General features: G+C 36.8%; 1 protein-coding gene and 1 non-coding gene across 9 annotated transcripts in view; one reads left to right on the top strand and one right to left on the bottom strand.

Annotated features, from left to right (window-relative positions):
* Positions 1-16516, top strand: part of TBC1D5 (TBC1 domain family member 5) — a 567676-nt gene that overhangs the window by 433877 nt on the left and 117283 nt on the right. For all 8 annotated transcript variants that reach the window (XM_078072157.1, XM_078072131.1, XM_078072109.1 and 5 more), the window contains one exon: positions 10475-10581. In XM_078072157.1, coding sequence (XP_077928283.1) covers positions 10475-10581 — 107 coding nt within the window. The remainder of the gene's footprint in view (positions 1-10474; positions 10582-16516) is intronic.
* Positions 7807-7913, bottom strand: LOC118526717 (U6 spliceosomal RNA). Its single transcript, XR_004912746.1, has one exon. It is a non-coding gene; the product is annotated as a U6 spliceosomal RNA (small nuclear RNA).

Raw genomic sequence — 16516 nt, 5'->3', positions numbered from 1 at the left:
TCAAATAAATAAATAAAATCTTTAAAAAAAAAAGGGGGGTTTTTTGCCTGAAAATAATTTTGATTTACCCAGCTACCAGAATAGAGATATGAAAGGGTAATTATCCTCCTAGTGAAATTTTGTTTCTTGTTCAGAATTAAGAGTCCATACCCATTCTGGCCTTTTATAAAGAGGAGGAAGTAGTCTTCTCTCCTAATAACATAATCTTGCCTTTCCATGTTCTTACTCCCATCCCACATTTTTCCATTGCCCTAGAAGGCAGTACAACAGATGATTCAGGAACTCTAGGATACCTTTTTTGGGCAAAAGCTAGCAAAATAACATGCATCACTGGAATCTTACCCAGAAATACTCAAGATTCCATGTCCATCTGTTGCTGTCAAAACATACTGTGAATAGTCCTGCAGGTTGACTAGAGTCATTCTCTCTGATGATTAGAGAAAAGGAGATGGTTATCTTGGGCTTCCTGACTACTGACTTCTCCAGCTTTCTCACCCAGCTTCCTCCCCTCTCTCCTTCTTCCTCAGCTTTCCCTACTCAGTTGCCTCCTCACCTAGATTCTTCTTCCCCATCAGTTCACCTGCCCATATGCTGAGTAGAAATGTCATTAAAGAAGTGATTAAGGATATCAGATATGAGATGTTATATTGAGCTCCTGCATTTACCCCTGTTGCTCCTGAAACCCCATTAAACTAGCATAAACACACAGGACACAGAAAATTAGAAAGGAGATTACAGAGATTTTGGAAGTAGGAAAGCAGATGGGTGAATGATAACTGACTTAGCAGATCCAAGAAAGCTAAATACAAAATTGATGATGGGGAAAGCCAAGAAATAACCCATAAAATTCCTAAAAGTATAGAAATTGGCAGTGCTAGGTGTTAACGTGGAAATTGGTAGGGGGAGGGAAAAAGTTAAGAGTAAAAAATAAGAACTGGTTGAAAGTCTATTTAAGAAGCTGTTATATCCTCAGATCTCCAACCAGTATGTTGAGGATTTATCCTTGAGGTGGTAAAATGGAGGATCTCTGGACTAGGGACTCGGGGAGTTTCAGTGAACATGGAGCCCGCCAGTGTTCTTTTACCATCTTTAGTGTTCTCAGAACACTAGAACCAGACTGCCTCTTTCTAGAAGAAATTAGGGAGATTCTTCTCTGGGGGAATCCAGTGAGCCCAAGAGAAAAGGCCTAAAAAATCTAGGCCCAGGGATCACCCAAGAATGACCCATGTAAACCTGAGAGTTAACAGACCCACCCATCGATGCACACAAAGTTCTTCAAATTACCTTTGTACTGGCCCACTCTTAGACATGAGCAGATAGCCAAAAATCACCAAACATTTGAGGAAAGCATCAAAATAAAAGCAGAGATCTAAACAAGCAACCAGGAAAAAAAACAACAGTGAGTACACAGAGAATACACAGGGAGGAGGAAACATCTCAGAGAGCTAGAAAAACATAAGTCAAAGGAAAAAGTGTTAGGGGTGCCTGAGGGACTCATTCAGTTGAGGGTCTGCCTTCGGCTCAGGTCATAATCTCAAGGTCCTGGGATCCAGCCCCGCATTTGGGCTCCCCACTCAGCAGGGAGTCTGCTTCTCCTTCTGCCCCTCCCCGCTGCTTGTGCAAGCTCACTCCTCTTTCACTCTCTCTCTCTCAAATAAATAAATGAAATCTTAAAAAAGGAGAAAATGTAATTGAAAATTAAAATATGATGAAAATAAGATGGTTGGAATATAAAATTGAGAAAGTATCCCAAGAAGCAGCACATAAAACAGAGTTAGAAAATAAGAAAGAAAAAAAGGGCCAGGCCAGGAGATCCAACACCTAGATAATGAGATTTCTTCTAATAGAAAGAGAGTAGAAAGAAATAACAAACACAAAATAAACAAAAAACAGAAGGGAGAAAATCATCAGTGAAGCAATTAAAGAGAAATTTCCAATTGAACAGAAAAACATGAGTTTCTAAATTGAAAGGATCCATTATATATGAAAATACATGCAAATTAAGGTGCATTACTTATGAATTTAGATGGAGGCAGGGAGAAGAGAAACAGGTCACATAGAAGAATGGGAATTAGAATGGTTTGAGACTTTTTAACTGGAAGCCAAAATATTCTGGAACAGTGCTCCCAATTTTCTGAGGGAAACGTATTTCCAGCCTGGAATTCTGTACCTAGCCTAACTATTAATTGTCACAGCAAATCTTTCAAACAGAGAGGTTTTCAAAAAATTCATGTCCTCTGCATAAAGCTTTTAAAGGATGTGCTCCACCAAAACAAGGGTGTAAAGCAAGAAAGAAGAAGCTAGGTACTCTAGGAAATAAAGATACAACACTTGCAAGAGGTAAAGGGCAACCCTGGATGAGGGAACAGGCCAGAGAGCTCATGAGAAATTGAGAAATTTCCTCAAAAAAAATGAAAGAGAGAGGGAGGAAGGAAAAGAAATGGATAAAACTACCTAAAAAATTTTTTTGAAGTTTTGAAAATTGATGTATACAACTGGGAGAGTATTTAAGGTTAAACTCGTGTTAAATATATACATGATACGGCAAATGAAAAACATGAGTTACAAACCCCAGGCAAGAAAGGAGGCTGTGGAAAAAGGAGGAGTAGTAGCTCAGCTGTGAGATAACATTTGCCTCGTTATAAAAATGAAAACTCTAAAAGTTGACTTAACCAGAATTATGGTGTAACATCATCAGGGGAGGGAGACCAGGAGTGCATGTGTGGATGTGGAGGTTGGCGGAGGGTTGGCTTTCAGTGCTCAGTTAAAGCTTCGTCTTCTTGAATGGGAAGTCAGTAGACAATATTTAAAGTCAGAGTTAATAACATTAGCATGGTTTTTCCCACAATATGGAAGGTAAATTTTTTTTTTAATCAGCTAACAGAAAGCAAGTGCCCCTGGGGATTGGGAAATAGGGGGTGGGAGACAGCAAGTGCTATTTTCGTTACCAGCCTTCTAGGATGATTGGAATTTTTAAACTGTGTACATGTATAGCTTTCATAAAAATCAGAACTATGTTTAAAACTTCCACAAAGAAATAACTAAAAGTCGCTGTATTCTTTAAGTAGCCTTATTATGTAAATTCATTAACATTTTTATTGATAATTTCTTATTGTCTTCTTTTGCTTTTCTGTTTCTCTCTCATATGCACACATTCCTCAAATTTAATTGCATATAAAGACCTATCCATTTTTTCCAGCAATTTCTGCCCACTGTACCCCCCTGCCCCTTGCTTACTTCAAATATTCTTCTTCTCCCCTCTGTAGTATTACCAGGAACTTTAGCTGGCCCCCTGCATCCTGTCCCTCTTCCTCCCTCCCACTGGTCAGCAGAGGTAGCAGATACAGAGTGAAATCTAAACTCCATCCCCTATGGATAAGCAGGCCCCCCACCTGCTTGCATGTCTCCATTTCTCCTCAGCATTCCTGCCACAGGGTTACTTCCACTTGTTGCCTGGCACTCACTGACCTTGCAGCTTTCCACTCGAGCAGTTGTCACAGCCCTTTGTATGCGCCACTGTTACCAGCTCTGTCCTGTGTTGCAGTTAGTCTGATGCTGTTCTTCCACTGCAATATGAAGAGAAAGCTAAGATTGTCTTTTTTCTTGTCATATCAGTATATGGAACAAAATAGGTATTTAATACATGCTAGTTAGCTGAGTGAATACAAGAAAGAGATATTGTCAACACTTCTTAAATATCTTCTGTACCTCAGCCCTTTCTACTGACAGATCTATATTTCTGAGTAAAGAATGAAAAATCACTAAGCAATGAAGTAAAACAGATACATTGATCAATCAATTGCTCGACAGATCTGTATCCAGACTGACAAACAAATAATTAAAAACCTGGCCTATGGTTTCCCTTCATTTGGTTAAAAATAACCAAATTGGTTAAAACTTGATTAAAAAATGGGAGGCAAAAGCTATGAATCAGACTTACTATTTCTTTCCTAAATTTTAATACATGCTAAATTTTTTAGATTTCATTTCTGTAACATTTTATAACGTGGAGATAGAACTAGGGCCCTGATTCTAGGCAGATCCCTACAGTTATTACATTAATGGTAATAACTTGCATTAAAAGACTTAAAGGTTTTTGCACTGTATCATTTCATTAGTTCCCTTAATGGGTAACAAGACAGAGATGATGACAAAACGTAAGCCTGTACAGATAACTGATTTGCTTCAGACTTAATCCTAGTCCCGTCGGCACTCTGGAGCTAACTTGTGGCCATGCTGACTTCACTAGTACAGTATTCTTTGTCCTGTGCTCACACCCTACCGACTAGCAGTCCTCCACTTGGATGCTTGCTTGCTTACTACCTTTCCATTGACAACACTGTATGTTTAAAAGTATAAATTCTTGAGAAGATCTCTTATGTTGTTTGATCTGATTGAAATAAATTCTGCTTAAAGTGTATTAAGCTTGGAAAGCATTGAAAAGAGCACTTTTTAAAGGTTTTTTCTAGGGGTGCCTGGCTGGCTCAGTCAGTAGAGCATGCGACTCATGATCTCGGGGTTGTGAGTTTGAGCCCCTTGGTAGGTGTAGAGATTACTTAAAATCTTTAAAAAAAAATTTTTTTAAGTTTTTTTCTAGGAAAAAAGAGTGAGCTCCTCAGAATTTGAGATCGTTCTCTTTCCAAAAATCTAATTGAAAATTCTCATATTTCTGCACAAAATCTACTAGAGATATAAGGGCCATCCCATTGTTTACGGAGGAGTGTGTCCATCTTAGGTTTTGAGAGTGGATGTTGCTGTGATTGATGGTGCTCAGAGAGGCAGTTGTCATAGTGCCAACCAGGGAGGGAAACCCGGAAGGACAACATCTTAGGAGAATCTCTTAGGAGAATCTTAAACACTAGACAAAAATCACTTTGTATGGAGAAGGCCATTACTCTGTTTTATACTTGGCTTTCTCCAAGACTGAGAAGAATAAGTTTTGTTGTTTTTATTTATGATTACTCCCTACCCCCACCTGGTTTTCTGATCCATTTGAAATCTAATTTTGCATGTTGCCATTTTGTGACTGGGGAAGTTAAAACAGTAAGGGTTTTTAAATAGTTGAAGACAATAAACGCAGTAAGTATTTCTTTTTTCCATCATGTATTAGATCCTCAACAAGTATTTTTTCAGAGCACATAGCATTTATTGAATGTCATTTGTGTGCCAGGTACCTTGCAAGGCACTTACCTACACATCGGCTTTGTTTTCAGCAGAGAGGTACAATAAATTATGTTAAAGCCTTAAGGTTTTCTTCTTTGTTGTTGTTAGCTAATTATTTTTATTTTATATTGATGATTATTTGTTTTATATGCCACTTAATAGCTAACTACAAGAATTTATGCCTATTTCTAAATATTTACTTTACCTGGCCTTATATATGGAGGGCTGTTCTCAGTGTATCTTAACGAGCTTCTCTGTGTCTCACACGTAGTTGGCATTCAGAAGCCGTCTGCACTTTGTCTGAACTTGGCTTCTGTACACAGACACTCCTGTCATTACATTTTCTGCTAGAAATACAGGAAAGCACAAGATACAGTGGTGATGAGTGAGGCTTTCAGCTACACAGACCTGGGTTCAGCCCTCTCTGCCTTTCGGGAGCCCAGTGGCCTCAGATGTGTTGTTCATCCTCTCCGCAGTACCATCTCCTTGTCTAGAATGTGGAGTTGATGATAATATTTTCCTTAGTGGGGATTAGGGGGACTTACAGAGTGTTTGTATAATATGTAGCAAGTTGCCAGGCACGTTATAGATGCTTAATAAGTGATAGCTATTACTGTTCTTAATTTTAGAGAAATTAAAGGAAGTCTACATTTAGTTTTGTGTGCTTTGGTTAGTTGTTTCCCGTCCATTTTGTTACCTTGGGAAAGTAAGTATATCTAAATATAAAATTAAACAATTTGAATGAAGTGTTTTACTTACAAGTGTTACAATTGTAGATGCAGTTAACTTTGAATCATCCATAAGTTCCTTAACTGTATTGCTCTAAGCTTTCTCAAAACAGTAACATCCTCTATCTTTACTGATTTCATTATGTTTTTGTTTGTTATGACTGAAGAAACTATTTAAACCAGCTCCCTTAGACAACTCCAGAACAGTCGTGTGCCATTTAAAAGTAGAGACAGAGGGTGCCTGGGTGGCTCAGTCAGTTAAGCGTCTGCCTTCGGCTCAGCTCATGATCCTGGGGTCCTGGGATCGAGTCCTGCTTCGGGCTCGTTGCTCAACGAGGAGCCTGCTTCTCCCTCTCTGGGAGGGAGCTCCAAGAGTTCTTGCTCTCTCTAGCTATCTCCGTCACTCTCAGATAAATGAATAAAATCTTTGAAAAAAATAGAGACAGAGACATCGGCTCTGCTTTGTGCAGAGGGAGTGCCATTCAGCAAGAATTAAGCAAGATGGGCAGCACACTACCTTGCATCTGTGCCATGCTTACAGAAACCCTGCAGCTAGAGTAAGCATTATTATTGTTTTATCAGTGGGGGAAATAAAGTTCATGAAGTTCAGTACCTTGCCTAAGTTCACCCACATAATAAGTGACTAGCCAGCAGTCTGATCTAGATTTGATCTAGAGTCTAATCTAGATCATCTGATCCCAGATCCACTATGTTTTCCTAGGTACCACTCACCTTTGTCTTCCACTTCTCTGAATAAGCTCTTCAGAGTGTGTAGCTTCAGTACTTTGTCTTTAAAGCATATACATACTTGATTTCAAATGTAGGGAGATACCAAAACTCGGCCTTTTTTAAATCTTTCACGTTTTTTCCTGTGTCACTGCCCTGCTCTGATGGAGTAAACGCTAGAGAAGGAACAGCAGTACAGGTGAGTTTCTCACATTCCACAAAACTTTGCTCTGAAGATCAAAACTAAATTCTTACTCGATCAGATCTCTGCTATTTTGTTTTTAAAACAGCATGTGTTACTCTCTCTTGCCTACTCTAAATTGGGCACAGTTATTCAAAAGGGACTTAATACTTAGCGTATGTAATTGAAAGTTAAAAGTGCTCTCAAAGTCCAAGTTTTCATTAATAAATTAGAGATGGTATTATCTGAAGACAGGGGGCTGTTGGGGAGGTAAAACTTTACCTTATACCCATTTAGGTTTTCAGCTGGGATTCTTTTTTTAAGATTTTATTTATTCATTTGAGAGAGAGAGAGACAGAGAGCACAAGCAGGAGGAGAGGCAGACTCCCGGCTGAGCTGGGAGCCTGACATGGGGCTGGATCCCAGGACCTGGAGATCATGACCTGAGCCGAAGGCAGACACTTAACCATCTGAGCCACCCAGGCGCCCCCAGCTGGGATTCTTTAACAACAACAACAAAAAATAGATTAACAAGAAAAACAGAAGCTTATTAATATATATATCTTTTATTATTATTATATGATTATTACATAATATAATTATAAAATTAACATACTGACATGTAAATATAAATGTATGCCTCATTTGAATATGGTAGTTACTCAGGAAAATGAGCAACTCTCAAAGATATGGTTTTAGAACTCAGGATTAAATATCATCTTAATAAAGAAAGGGTGGGGAGATGTAGCCCTCTTAGAGAAAAGTAAATTATTTTTAGGGAAGACAAATGGGCCCTTAGAAGAATAGATGAGAGGTATGAATCTGTGACAGAGTTTGTCTTGGGGGAATTTATGACAACGGACTTCCTTTTGGAGGATTTATCTTTAGGCAGATAAGGGGAGTTCAGAGAAAGTCTCACTGTGCATTTGTTGTTTTTCAAGTGCCTACAGCTCAGAATAATCAATACACCAAAGTGGTATATTTCAGGGTGGCATGTCCTGAACTCCTACAGCAGTATTTTGCTTCATGAATTTGCATGTCATCCTTGCTCAGGAGCCATGCTAATCTTCTCTGTATCATTCCAGTTTTAGTGTATGTGCTGCCGAAGCGAGCACCCTACAGCAGTATTTCAGGCGGCAAATTCTGCTGCCCTTCAGAGCTCAGATTCATTTGCCATTATATCCCTAGTGCCAATGCCTGGCACCGTCTCTGTGTTCCAGGATATAGTAGATGCTCAGGAAATGTTCATTAACATTCGGTGACTGGATGGATGAAAGGGAGAAATGGGAGAAGGAATGTTAGCTCCTTCATTCATTCTGCAAGTGGAATATTAATGCATTAGTTGGCTTCCCTTATATATTTTTTACAGCTTCCGACAGCTTCAAAAGTTCTGTCCAGTTGTAAGAACAGGATTGTTGCCCTCGTCCCTCCAAATAAATACCTGTGTATATCAGGCTATCCTAGAGACTGGGTTATGCTGACCTTCCAAGCTCCTTAAAACTACTACATGAGAGTAATAATAAGTAATAAACTCCTGTTTGCAATGACTCTTTGCATTCACTATGTTGTCTGATTTTTAAAACAATTGCCTTTTCAAAACAAAGTCCTGTATTAGAGCTCAGATCCTGTAGCTAGGCTTCAAAATTTCAAATCCTGCTCCACTACCTAATCACTATATTGATTTGGGCAAATGACTTAACCTTTCCAAGTATTAGTTTTCTCACCTGTAAAACAGGGATAATAATTATACCCTTATAATAAGATCATTGTAGAAATTAAATGAGATAATGTAGGGAAAGTTCTTGGCATAGGGCCTAGGCTCAGAAAGCCTTCAGGGATTGATTGTCATCTTAGTGGTAGTAGCAGTCATTCTACATCTGCCGTTCGGCACTTTAATTTTCTTCAGAGTAAGGACTGTGTTTTGTTTATCTCGCATCCCCTCCTAACAGCACCTGCCATGGGTTAGGTACTCAACAAATAGCTATTGGATTGAATAAAGTTGGCAGATCATTTTTTTTTCAATCAGGAAGTTGTTTTCCACATGACTGAACTGAAGCTCAGAGAGGTTACCCGCAACAGGTTTTGAGCAGCTGCTGTCGATCGGCTGAACAGATTATGTCCTTTGATCATACGGCAACCTTAGAAAAGGTTCAAATGGTGTCCCAGGATTCAAACCCACATCTTGGAATCCCGAGCCCAGAAGCGTTTGCTTCTCTTACAAAATATACAAGAATTCTTCCTGGGTCAGTTACTAGTATATAAGCATTATAGTATTTGGGAAAGTATGAGTTAGAAAATGAATTGATTATCTAAGTTTTATTTATTTGTTAGTTCTCAAAGAAAGCCCTACATGGAAACATTATACCATTCTCAGTATACTAGCTTTTTGAATTCTAGAGCAAAAAGGACAACAGGTAACTGAATGTGAATATGACAAAACGAAGGAATAAGAAGAAAAGAGTCTGAACAGATACAGAAAAGGTAGGATAAGTGAGTGCTTTACAAATGAAAGCAGATGTATGAAATTACAAGCTGTCAGATCAGCAACGGAAATGAAGATGATAAAGTGGTTCCTTACATAGATTATAATTATTCATTTTGCCCAGTCCTGTCTCCTTTCCCCATAATGTTCCTGGGAAGGGGGAGGGGGTGGGAAGCTGTTGCAAAAAATGGTGCTTCCAACAAAAGAAAGGAAAAAAAAAAATCTAAGAAGCAAGGGCATTTCTGATCACAAACAGTTGTTTTTTGTGATTTGTGTTGTTTCTATAGAATCACAATTGTTTTCCTATGGAATATTTTTCAACTGCTTGTTCTGATTAATGAAAAGGATTCGATTGCAACAACAGGAAGTTGTAACTGTAAAGTTTCTTCACAATCAATGCTGTGGAGGCAGTCAGTGTGGCTTACAAAACAAGCGTCGTTAATGGGCCCGACTGTGACAGCAGTGGCAGATGGATTGCCAAGAAATGAAGTAGTTTACATAGACCTGCCTGAAAAGATGTGTTTAATAATTGCGCCCATAATTAGGTTGATTTGGGAAAAAAATTAAATGACAGTCTAAGGAACACAGTTAGGCTTGTCTGTGAAGATTTTGACATTTTTCCTCCAAGAAATGCTGCATAGATACTCTCCCTAAATTTCTCATTACCTTTAGAAAAATAATTGGAAGAAATTATATTTTTTAAACTTTGAATTATGTAATATTTATATATAAAAGAATAAATGTAACATGTAACTTATGAAGCATAATAATTAGGATAGATATTATTTTATGAGAATTTTAAACTGGTTCTTTCCCATTCATAAGATTTTTGTTACTAATTTCTAAGCAGCAAAACTAGAGACATTTAAACACAGACATATAAATGGCAATAAATATGCATGCTTCTAAGAGTTTATTTATATTGCAAACGTACACATCTCTGTATCTGAGGCTCTTCTTCCAACACCCCCTGAGGATAAGTGCTAGATATTAGATTGCAGTTAACAGTACAGTGTGCTGCTTCAAAGGCCATTTGGTAGAGATCCCTTCTCCCTATTTCCTTTTATCAAATTAATTGAGTTATTGGTTTGCTTTCTTTGAATCTAAGTTGTTATTTTTTTACTCTCAAGTAATGCAAACATCTTAAACAGTATTGCTTCTGAATTCTTTTTTTTTTTTCCTCTTAATATTTAGTGATCTCTAGTAACTACCAGACCTGTCTTGGCCTTCTGATGCATTACCCACTAATTGGGGACGTACACTCACTGATTCTCAAGGCTCTGTTCCTTCGAGATCCAAAGGTAAGCTTTCCAAAGAGAATATGCACAATTTTAAGTTGGGTGAAAAATTGGTTTCTCAGCATGACTCCCAAGAATTCCTAATGGAGAATTTGTGCAATGACAGGTGAATTGCCTAATGACAGAATTTGCCTAGAGACGTAGGCAAAACTCACATACCTCACTGGCTAGCAGCTTAGCAGGTAAATTAAGTGGACATTGCCATGAGAACCTGGAACACACATCTCTTGTCCCTCAGAAGGTTGTTCTGCCCTCTACCTTCCTCATAACTCAAGGGAGTAGTTCGGCAGTTGCTTCTCCTTATAACCACACTTCATTATCATTGGTACCCCTCCCAGGGACCAACTTATCCAGGGAGAGCTTCAGGGGCCATTTGAGGACCAAGACATTAGAGCTATAAAAAGGACTGGTTCTGTAAAAGTTTATGACACAATGAAATACTAAATCATTTCATGTGAGGAATATGTATTTTTTATTTTGTGGGTGAAGAGTAACCTAATAAAATAAAGATTTAAACAGACTTTAATGCTGATTTCTCTATTTGAACTTAAAGCAAGCCACCAAAATTTTCTTTACACTTCAGAGAAAAAGTGTGCTCTTTTACAACTAATGTTATATTTCTTGAAAATAAGAACATTTAATGATCTAAAAAAATCTGTGAATCCTTGATGCTTTTGAGCCAAACAAAAATATTGGATGAAGTATAAGAGAGAGAGCTTCAAACACAAGTATGAGAATGCCAGGCATTGGGTGGTAATCCCAGCCTTTGGCTCCTTGGCAGAATTCCCAACAGTCATGTTGGCAGTTGTCGAACTGTCTTTGAGTCAGTCTGTCTGTGGATCCATTGCCAAGCTCTGTCTGATCGACTTGGGCCTCCAAGTTTAATGTAAATTTTAATTCTAAAGGATTTCTGCTTTTCTCTCGGCTGTTGACTTCAACATTTGAGTATGACCTCTATTTATTCTTTGATAGATTTAAAAGATTTTATTTCCTTGTGCCTGTACCCATTTTGTACAAAAATACACAATTTTATATCATTTCTCCTACACAATATTTCATTAAGTATCAGAAATATAATCCATCATTTCTCTGATACATAAGATAGCATATTTTTTTTCCTGATAAGGCTTAGGAGTCTGATTATAAGATAAAAAATCCCATATTTTTACATATTTTGTTTTATAAAAATAACCACAATATCTATAAAAGGAAAAAAGAATGCAGTTACTCGTCAATGAGGTATATGAGTTTTGGTCTGTAAACTTAAGGTAAGCTCTATCAGCTCAGCATTAGGAATTCTTAGAATCATACAGAGTGTGGAAAAAACTGTTAAAATAACTATTTGAATTCTCTACCTATATGATTTATTTGGTTTACTGAAGGGAGAAGTGAATATGTTATCTAAACCTATCGATCTTGGTAATTTCTCCCTGGCTAAATATGGTTGATCTTGCTATGAATCATCCACTCTTCTAGATGTAGGATTCTATATAACAAATCAATCAGTGTTATTAGTAAAATCTATGATTTTAATAGAGTACTTTTTATCTCAATAAGGTAGTGTACATAATATTAAGTATAATGAAGCCAATTCTATAAGCATTAAAAAATATATTCTCTAAGGATTAAGAGAAAAAAAATAGCATAAGTATCTCTAAAAAAACAGTATTCCCCACTTTTACATTTAGGATCTAACTAAGTAAAAACATGATCAAGGGCGCCTGGGTGGCTCAGTCGTTAAGCGTCTGCCTTCGGCTCAGGTCATGGTCCCAGGGTCCTGGGATCGAGCCCCGCATCGGGCTCCCTGCTCAGCAGAGAGTCTGCTTCTCCCGCTCCCACTCCCCCTGCTTGTGTTCCCTCTCTCACTGCGTCTCTCTCTGTCAAATAAATAAATAAAATCTTTAAAAAAAAACATGATCAAGATAATGGTCCAAAATACAGGACCTTAAGCTGATATTTCTGAGACAGAAAAAATTGATGATGAGGAGAGAATCACGTTTAAAAGGTTGTTGAGAACAAGTTTATAGAATGATGTTATCTATAGGAAAAATAAAGAAAGCTGTATAGTTTAAGGGGCTTTCACATAGCTAACCCAGCAAGGTGATAGGTTTAGTTAAAGAACAAGGAGACTGAATTAGAAATCAGGACACTGGGTCAAATCTTGACTCTGCTAATAACCATCCTTGTGATTTGGGGAAACTCATGCTTGCTGAATCTTGGTCTTCTCTTTTGGGGTTGAATTAAATTGTCTCTAATGACCCGCCCAACCAGAGCTCCTTTGTCCACAAAAAGCTGACTTACAATGATCTAATAAGATCCAGTCCAGTGCTACAAAGGTACAAATGGAACACACACACACACACACACACACACATATACACACAGAGCAAGTTTATATATGACATAGAAATCCACACGTGGACAGAGTTTTCAGTGTACTAATGTCATTATAAATTCATATAGGAGGCCATTTATACTAAGGAAGAAAAAAAGGGGAAGGAAGATGATGGTAGTACCCCGCCCGTATTCTCTAAAAATCCAAACATCAGAGTGCTTAATTTTTTTCTATTTATTATTAACAATGAAACACTTAAAATACCTGAATCATTCCCAATTCAAGTAGATCAGAGTAAGTATATAAACACACGAGTCTCTGTGAAGCGAACTAGTAGAAGGATGAGATTTGAGGCATGAAAGTACATTTTCACATAGTCCAGTACCTTGTGACAGTAGTGTTGAGTGCTGCTGACAGACTCAATAAAATAAAAATAAACAAGGAACTCTGAGCCCTCCAAGTTCATTGCCAGCTTCAGAAAAGCACTTTGTCCTACGGCTTTCCATAAATCCCAGTGGAGATTGCTCAGTTGAGAATAGACTCGGCAACTAGAGCATGAGACACTGGGCTTTAATTGTTTTATATCAGATGTAGGCTTTACTGCGAAAAGATTTCTCATTTGAACAGACTGAAATAATGGGGCTGTAAAATGTAATAATAGGATCGTCCTCCTTCATAGTTTCTAAGCACTTGGATGTGCTTAATTTGGTCCTTACAACAAGCTATGAGGTAGGCAAAGCAGGTTATCTTTCTTCATTCTTTTTCAGTGTAGACAGATTAAGGTTATGTGGCTTTCCCTAGGCCAAAAACTTGTAAGGTTCCAAGCTAGCTAGAATGGCTCCATGACCCTTATATGTATCCATCCCCTCCTAAGATTCCCAGCATACCTTCTACTTCCTTCAGGAAGCCATTCCCAGGCTTAGATAGGACATGTTTTCCCCTTTGAGTCCCCATAAGAACTTTATATTTTAGCTATTTGCTTATTTATTGCATCAATTATTCCGTATGATCCTGCTCATTTATTAGCATTTAGCTATGTGTTCTGCAGTAGTTGGTATTAAGAAAATAATGGTAGAATTAAATTCTGACGCAGTTGCTAAGCCTCTTCCAGTACACCATACTGACTCTAATCTAGGTGGATCTCACTCACCTCACGTATTTCTGGAACCCATACCTACATTCCATGGAAGCCATTGCCAATTGTATATTTGTCAGCTGCCATTTTTATCAGGATGGTTAATGAACCCTATAACTTGAACTTAAAGGGCATCTAGTTCCTTAATTTACTATGTGTCAGAATTGTTTGAAAACATATTACCACCTTGAAGTATTATGGAACAAAAAAGACATAACGAAGAATCTAGTTAATATACCTCACTGTGACTGTCAGAATTTCAGAACTGCAAGGAACCTAGAGATCTAATCCAGCTTCTGCTTCTGTAGATGAACAAACTAAGGATCAAAGTGAAGTTAGAGACTTATTTAATACAGCTTGTCAATGGTAGAGCCAGCAATTGAACCCAAGTCTTCCAACTACCTTTCCACACAGGAACTATAGTTTTAAAAATAGTAGAATCCTATTTACTAGTATCTGTCATAAAAATTATTCAATTTGTAATAGACATTTAATTTGCATCTGTAATAAATAAAACTGCCATGTATATAAGTGAAGTGGACCTAGAACTATTTGAAATTTTCTTAAATGTATGCTATATAAAGAGACCAAATGTCAGATATCTGTTTGTAGCATCCTGTACTCTGTTCACCATAAGTACGGTTTCTATACTTAGTTCCTCAGACCATGTTCCTAATTCTCATTTTCTTGTGTTTATCATATTAGAACCACTGAGCAGATTTCCAAAAACAATCCACTAAATGAAGTGGAGGGATAGAAGGAGGACAGTCGGAAAAATATGAAGTGATTAAAAAACATTGTTCTAACTAGTTGTTCAAATTCAAAAAAAAAAAATTTAAAAACCCAATTAGAAACAAAAGTCATAGAAAATGTGAACATATTGTGTTCCTTAAATAACCAGATGTTCTCTCCTTCCTGAAGGCAGTAAGGGCTAGGAATAAAAGGTTTAAAACTATTGTTTTAAGTTAACTGTGAATTTTGCAAATCTGTTTTTACCCTTTAGCAAATAAAATTCTAATACGGAAACATAAGCAAAGTAATTTTCATTTTTCGGTGTTCTCTTATTTGTGTTGTGTGTTGAAGTGTTAACCTTATCACAAAGACTTATTACAAATGAAATACAGTACATGGATTAACATTTTAGATTATGTAGTAAGAATTTGACAGCCACTGTTTGTTTTGAAGACTAGAATATTCTCCAAAAAATATTTCTAGTAAGTTTGCAAGCAACCCTTTTAGCAGTGACTGCTATTGTTTATGGAAGAAAATTGCTAGAAATAAGACAATTTAATTTCATAGTCATTCTTGTACACAGAAACACACTATAAAAAATATAGTGTACAATGTTCTTATGCTTGGCCAATTCTGTTTTGGCTTTTATTTGGAGTTATATTAAATTTTGCCTTTTTAAATTATAAAAAGTCTAAATATTCAGTTTTCAGATTTTATGCAGGTAATAGATTTTTACTCTTCTAATTCCAAAAAACCCCACTGTAGGTGTTACTTTTTAAAAATATCAAATGGCTTTGGTAAAATGTATCAAATTGAAAAATGGTGAATGGATCCAAGCCTACTACCAGTCAAGTGACAATGCTGGAAAATGTGTATCACAGTAATGGTATTGTAATTTTTTCCCCTCTGAGTAGTAAAGAACTTAAAACCACATATATTAACTCTTTGAGGAGGATGCACAGCATCCATTTATTTACTTTTCATGATGTTCCACACATCAGAGGTTCTGTTCAGATTTTCCAGTATTAGTTTTTAATCGGATTTTCTCTTGTAGAAAGAATGCTACTTCTGTTTTCTTCATCCTTTTTTTATTCCCTAAAAAGCTGGAGCATTTCTCTGAAACCTGCCATTCTTTGAGAATCTATTTTTTTTTTTTTCCTCTGTTAATGTCTCCCCCTCAAATATTTTTTCTTTGTATCTGAGCTATGTAACTACATGTCATTCTTTTTTTATCATTAGATTACAGCCAACTGGATGTTTATTATTGTTAATATTTAGGTATTAGTGATTAATCAGTTATAGACTTTTTTGACATAGAGCAACATTGAAAAAACCTTAAGTTTTACTTCTGAAGTAAATGGTGACTATCAAAAATCTGCAAAGAAGTAATCTGAAAATCTTTACTAAACCAGTATTTGAAATTTGTTCTTACTGTAGGCATTTTATAAAGTAGAATTGTGTTTCTCAAAAGTTGTTAAGGGTTTACTGGGGACTTCAAATAATTTTGAATTTGTTTTATAAAAATATTTTTAATTTATTTATTTCTTCAACAAACCAGTCTTTATTGTATACTATCTAGAATTCAACAGGCATTGTTTAGATCCTGGTGATACATATATAGAAAAAGATGTGGCCTTTATCATAATACACAAGTAAACAAGAAAGTACTCAATTTCTCATATGTTATAAAGGATACAAATAGGGTATCATAAAAATAAGAAGAAGAGGAAGAATCT

This window comes from Halichoerus grypus, chromosome 1 (genome assembly GCF_964656455.1).
Source record: "Halichoerus grypus chromosome 1, mHalGry1.hap1.1, whole genome shotgun sequence".
Classification (NCBI taxonomy): Eukaryota; Metazoa; Chordata; class Mammalia; order Carnivora; family Phocidae; genus Halichoerus; species Halichoerus grypus.
The sequence above is the reverse complement of the archived record's forward strand: the minus strand, read 5'-3'. Positions and strand labels throughout refer to the sequence as shown.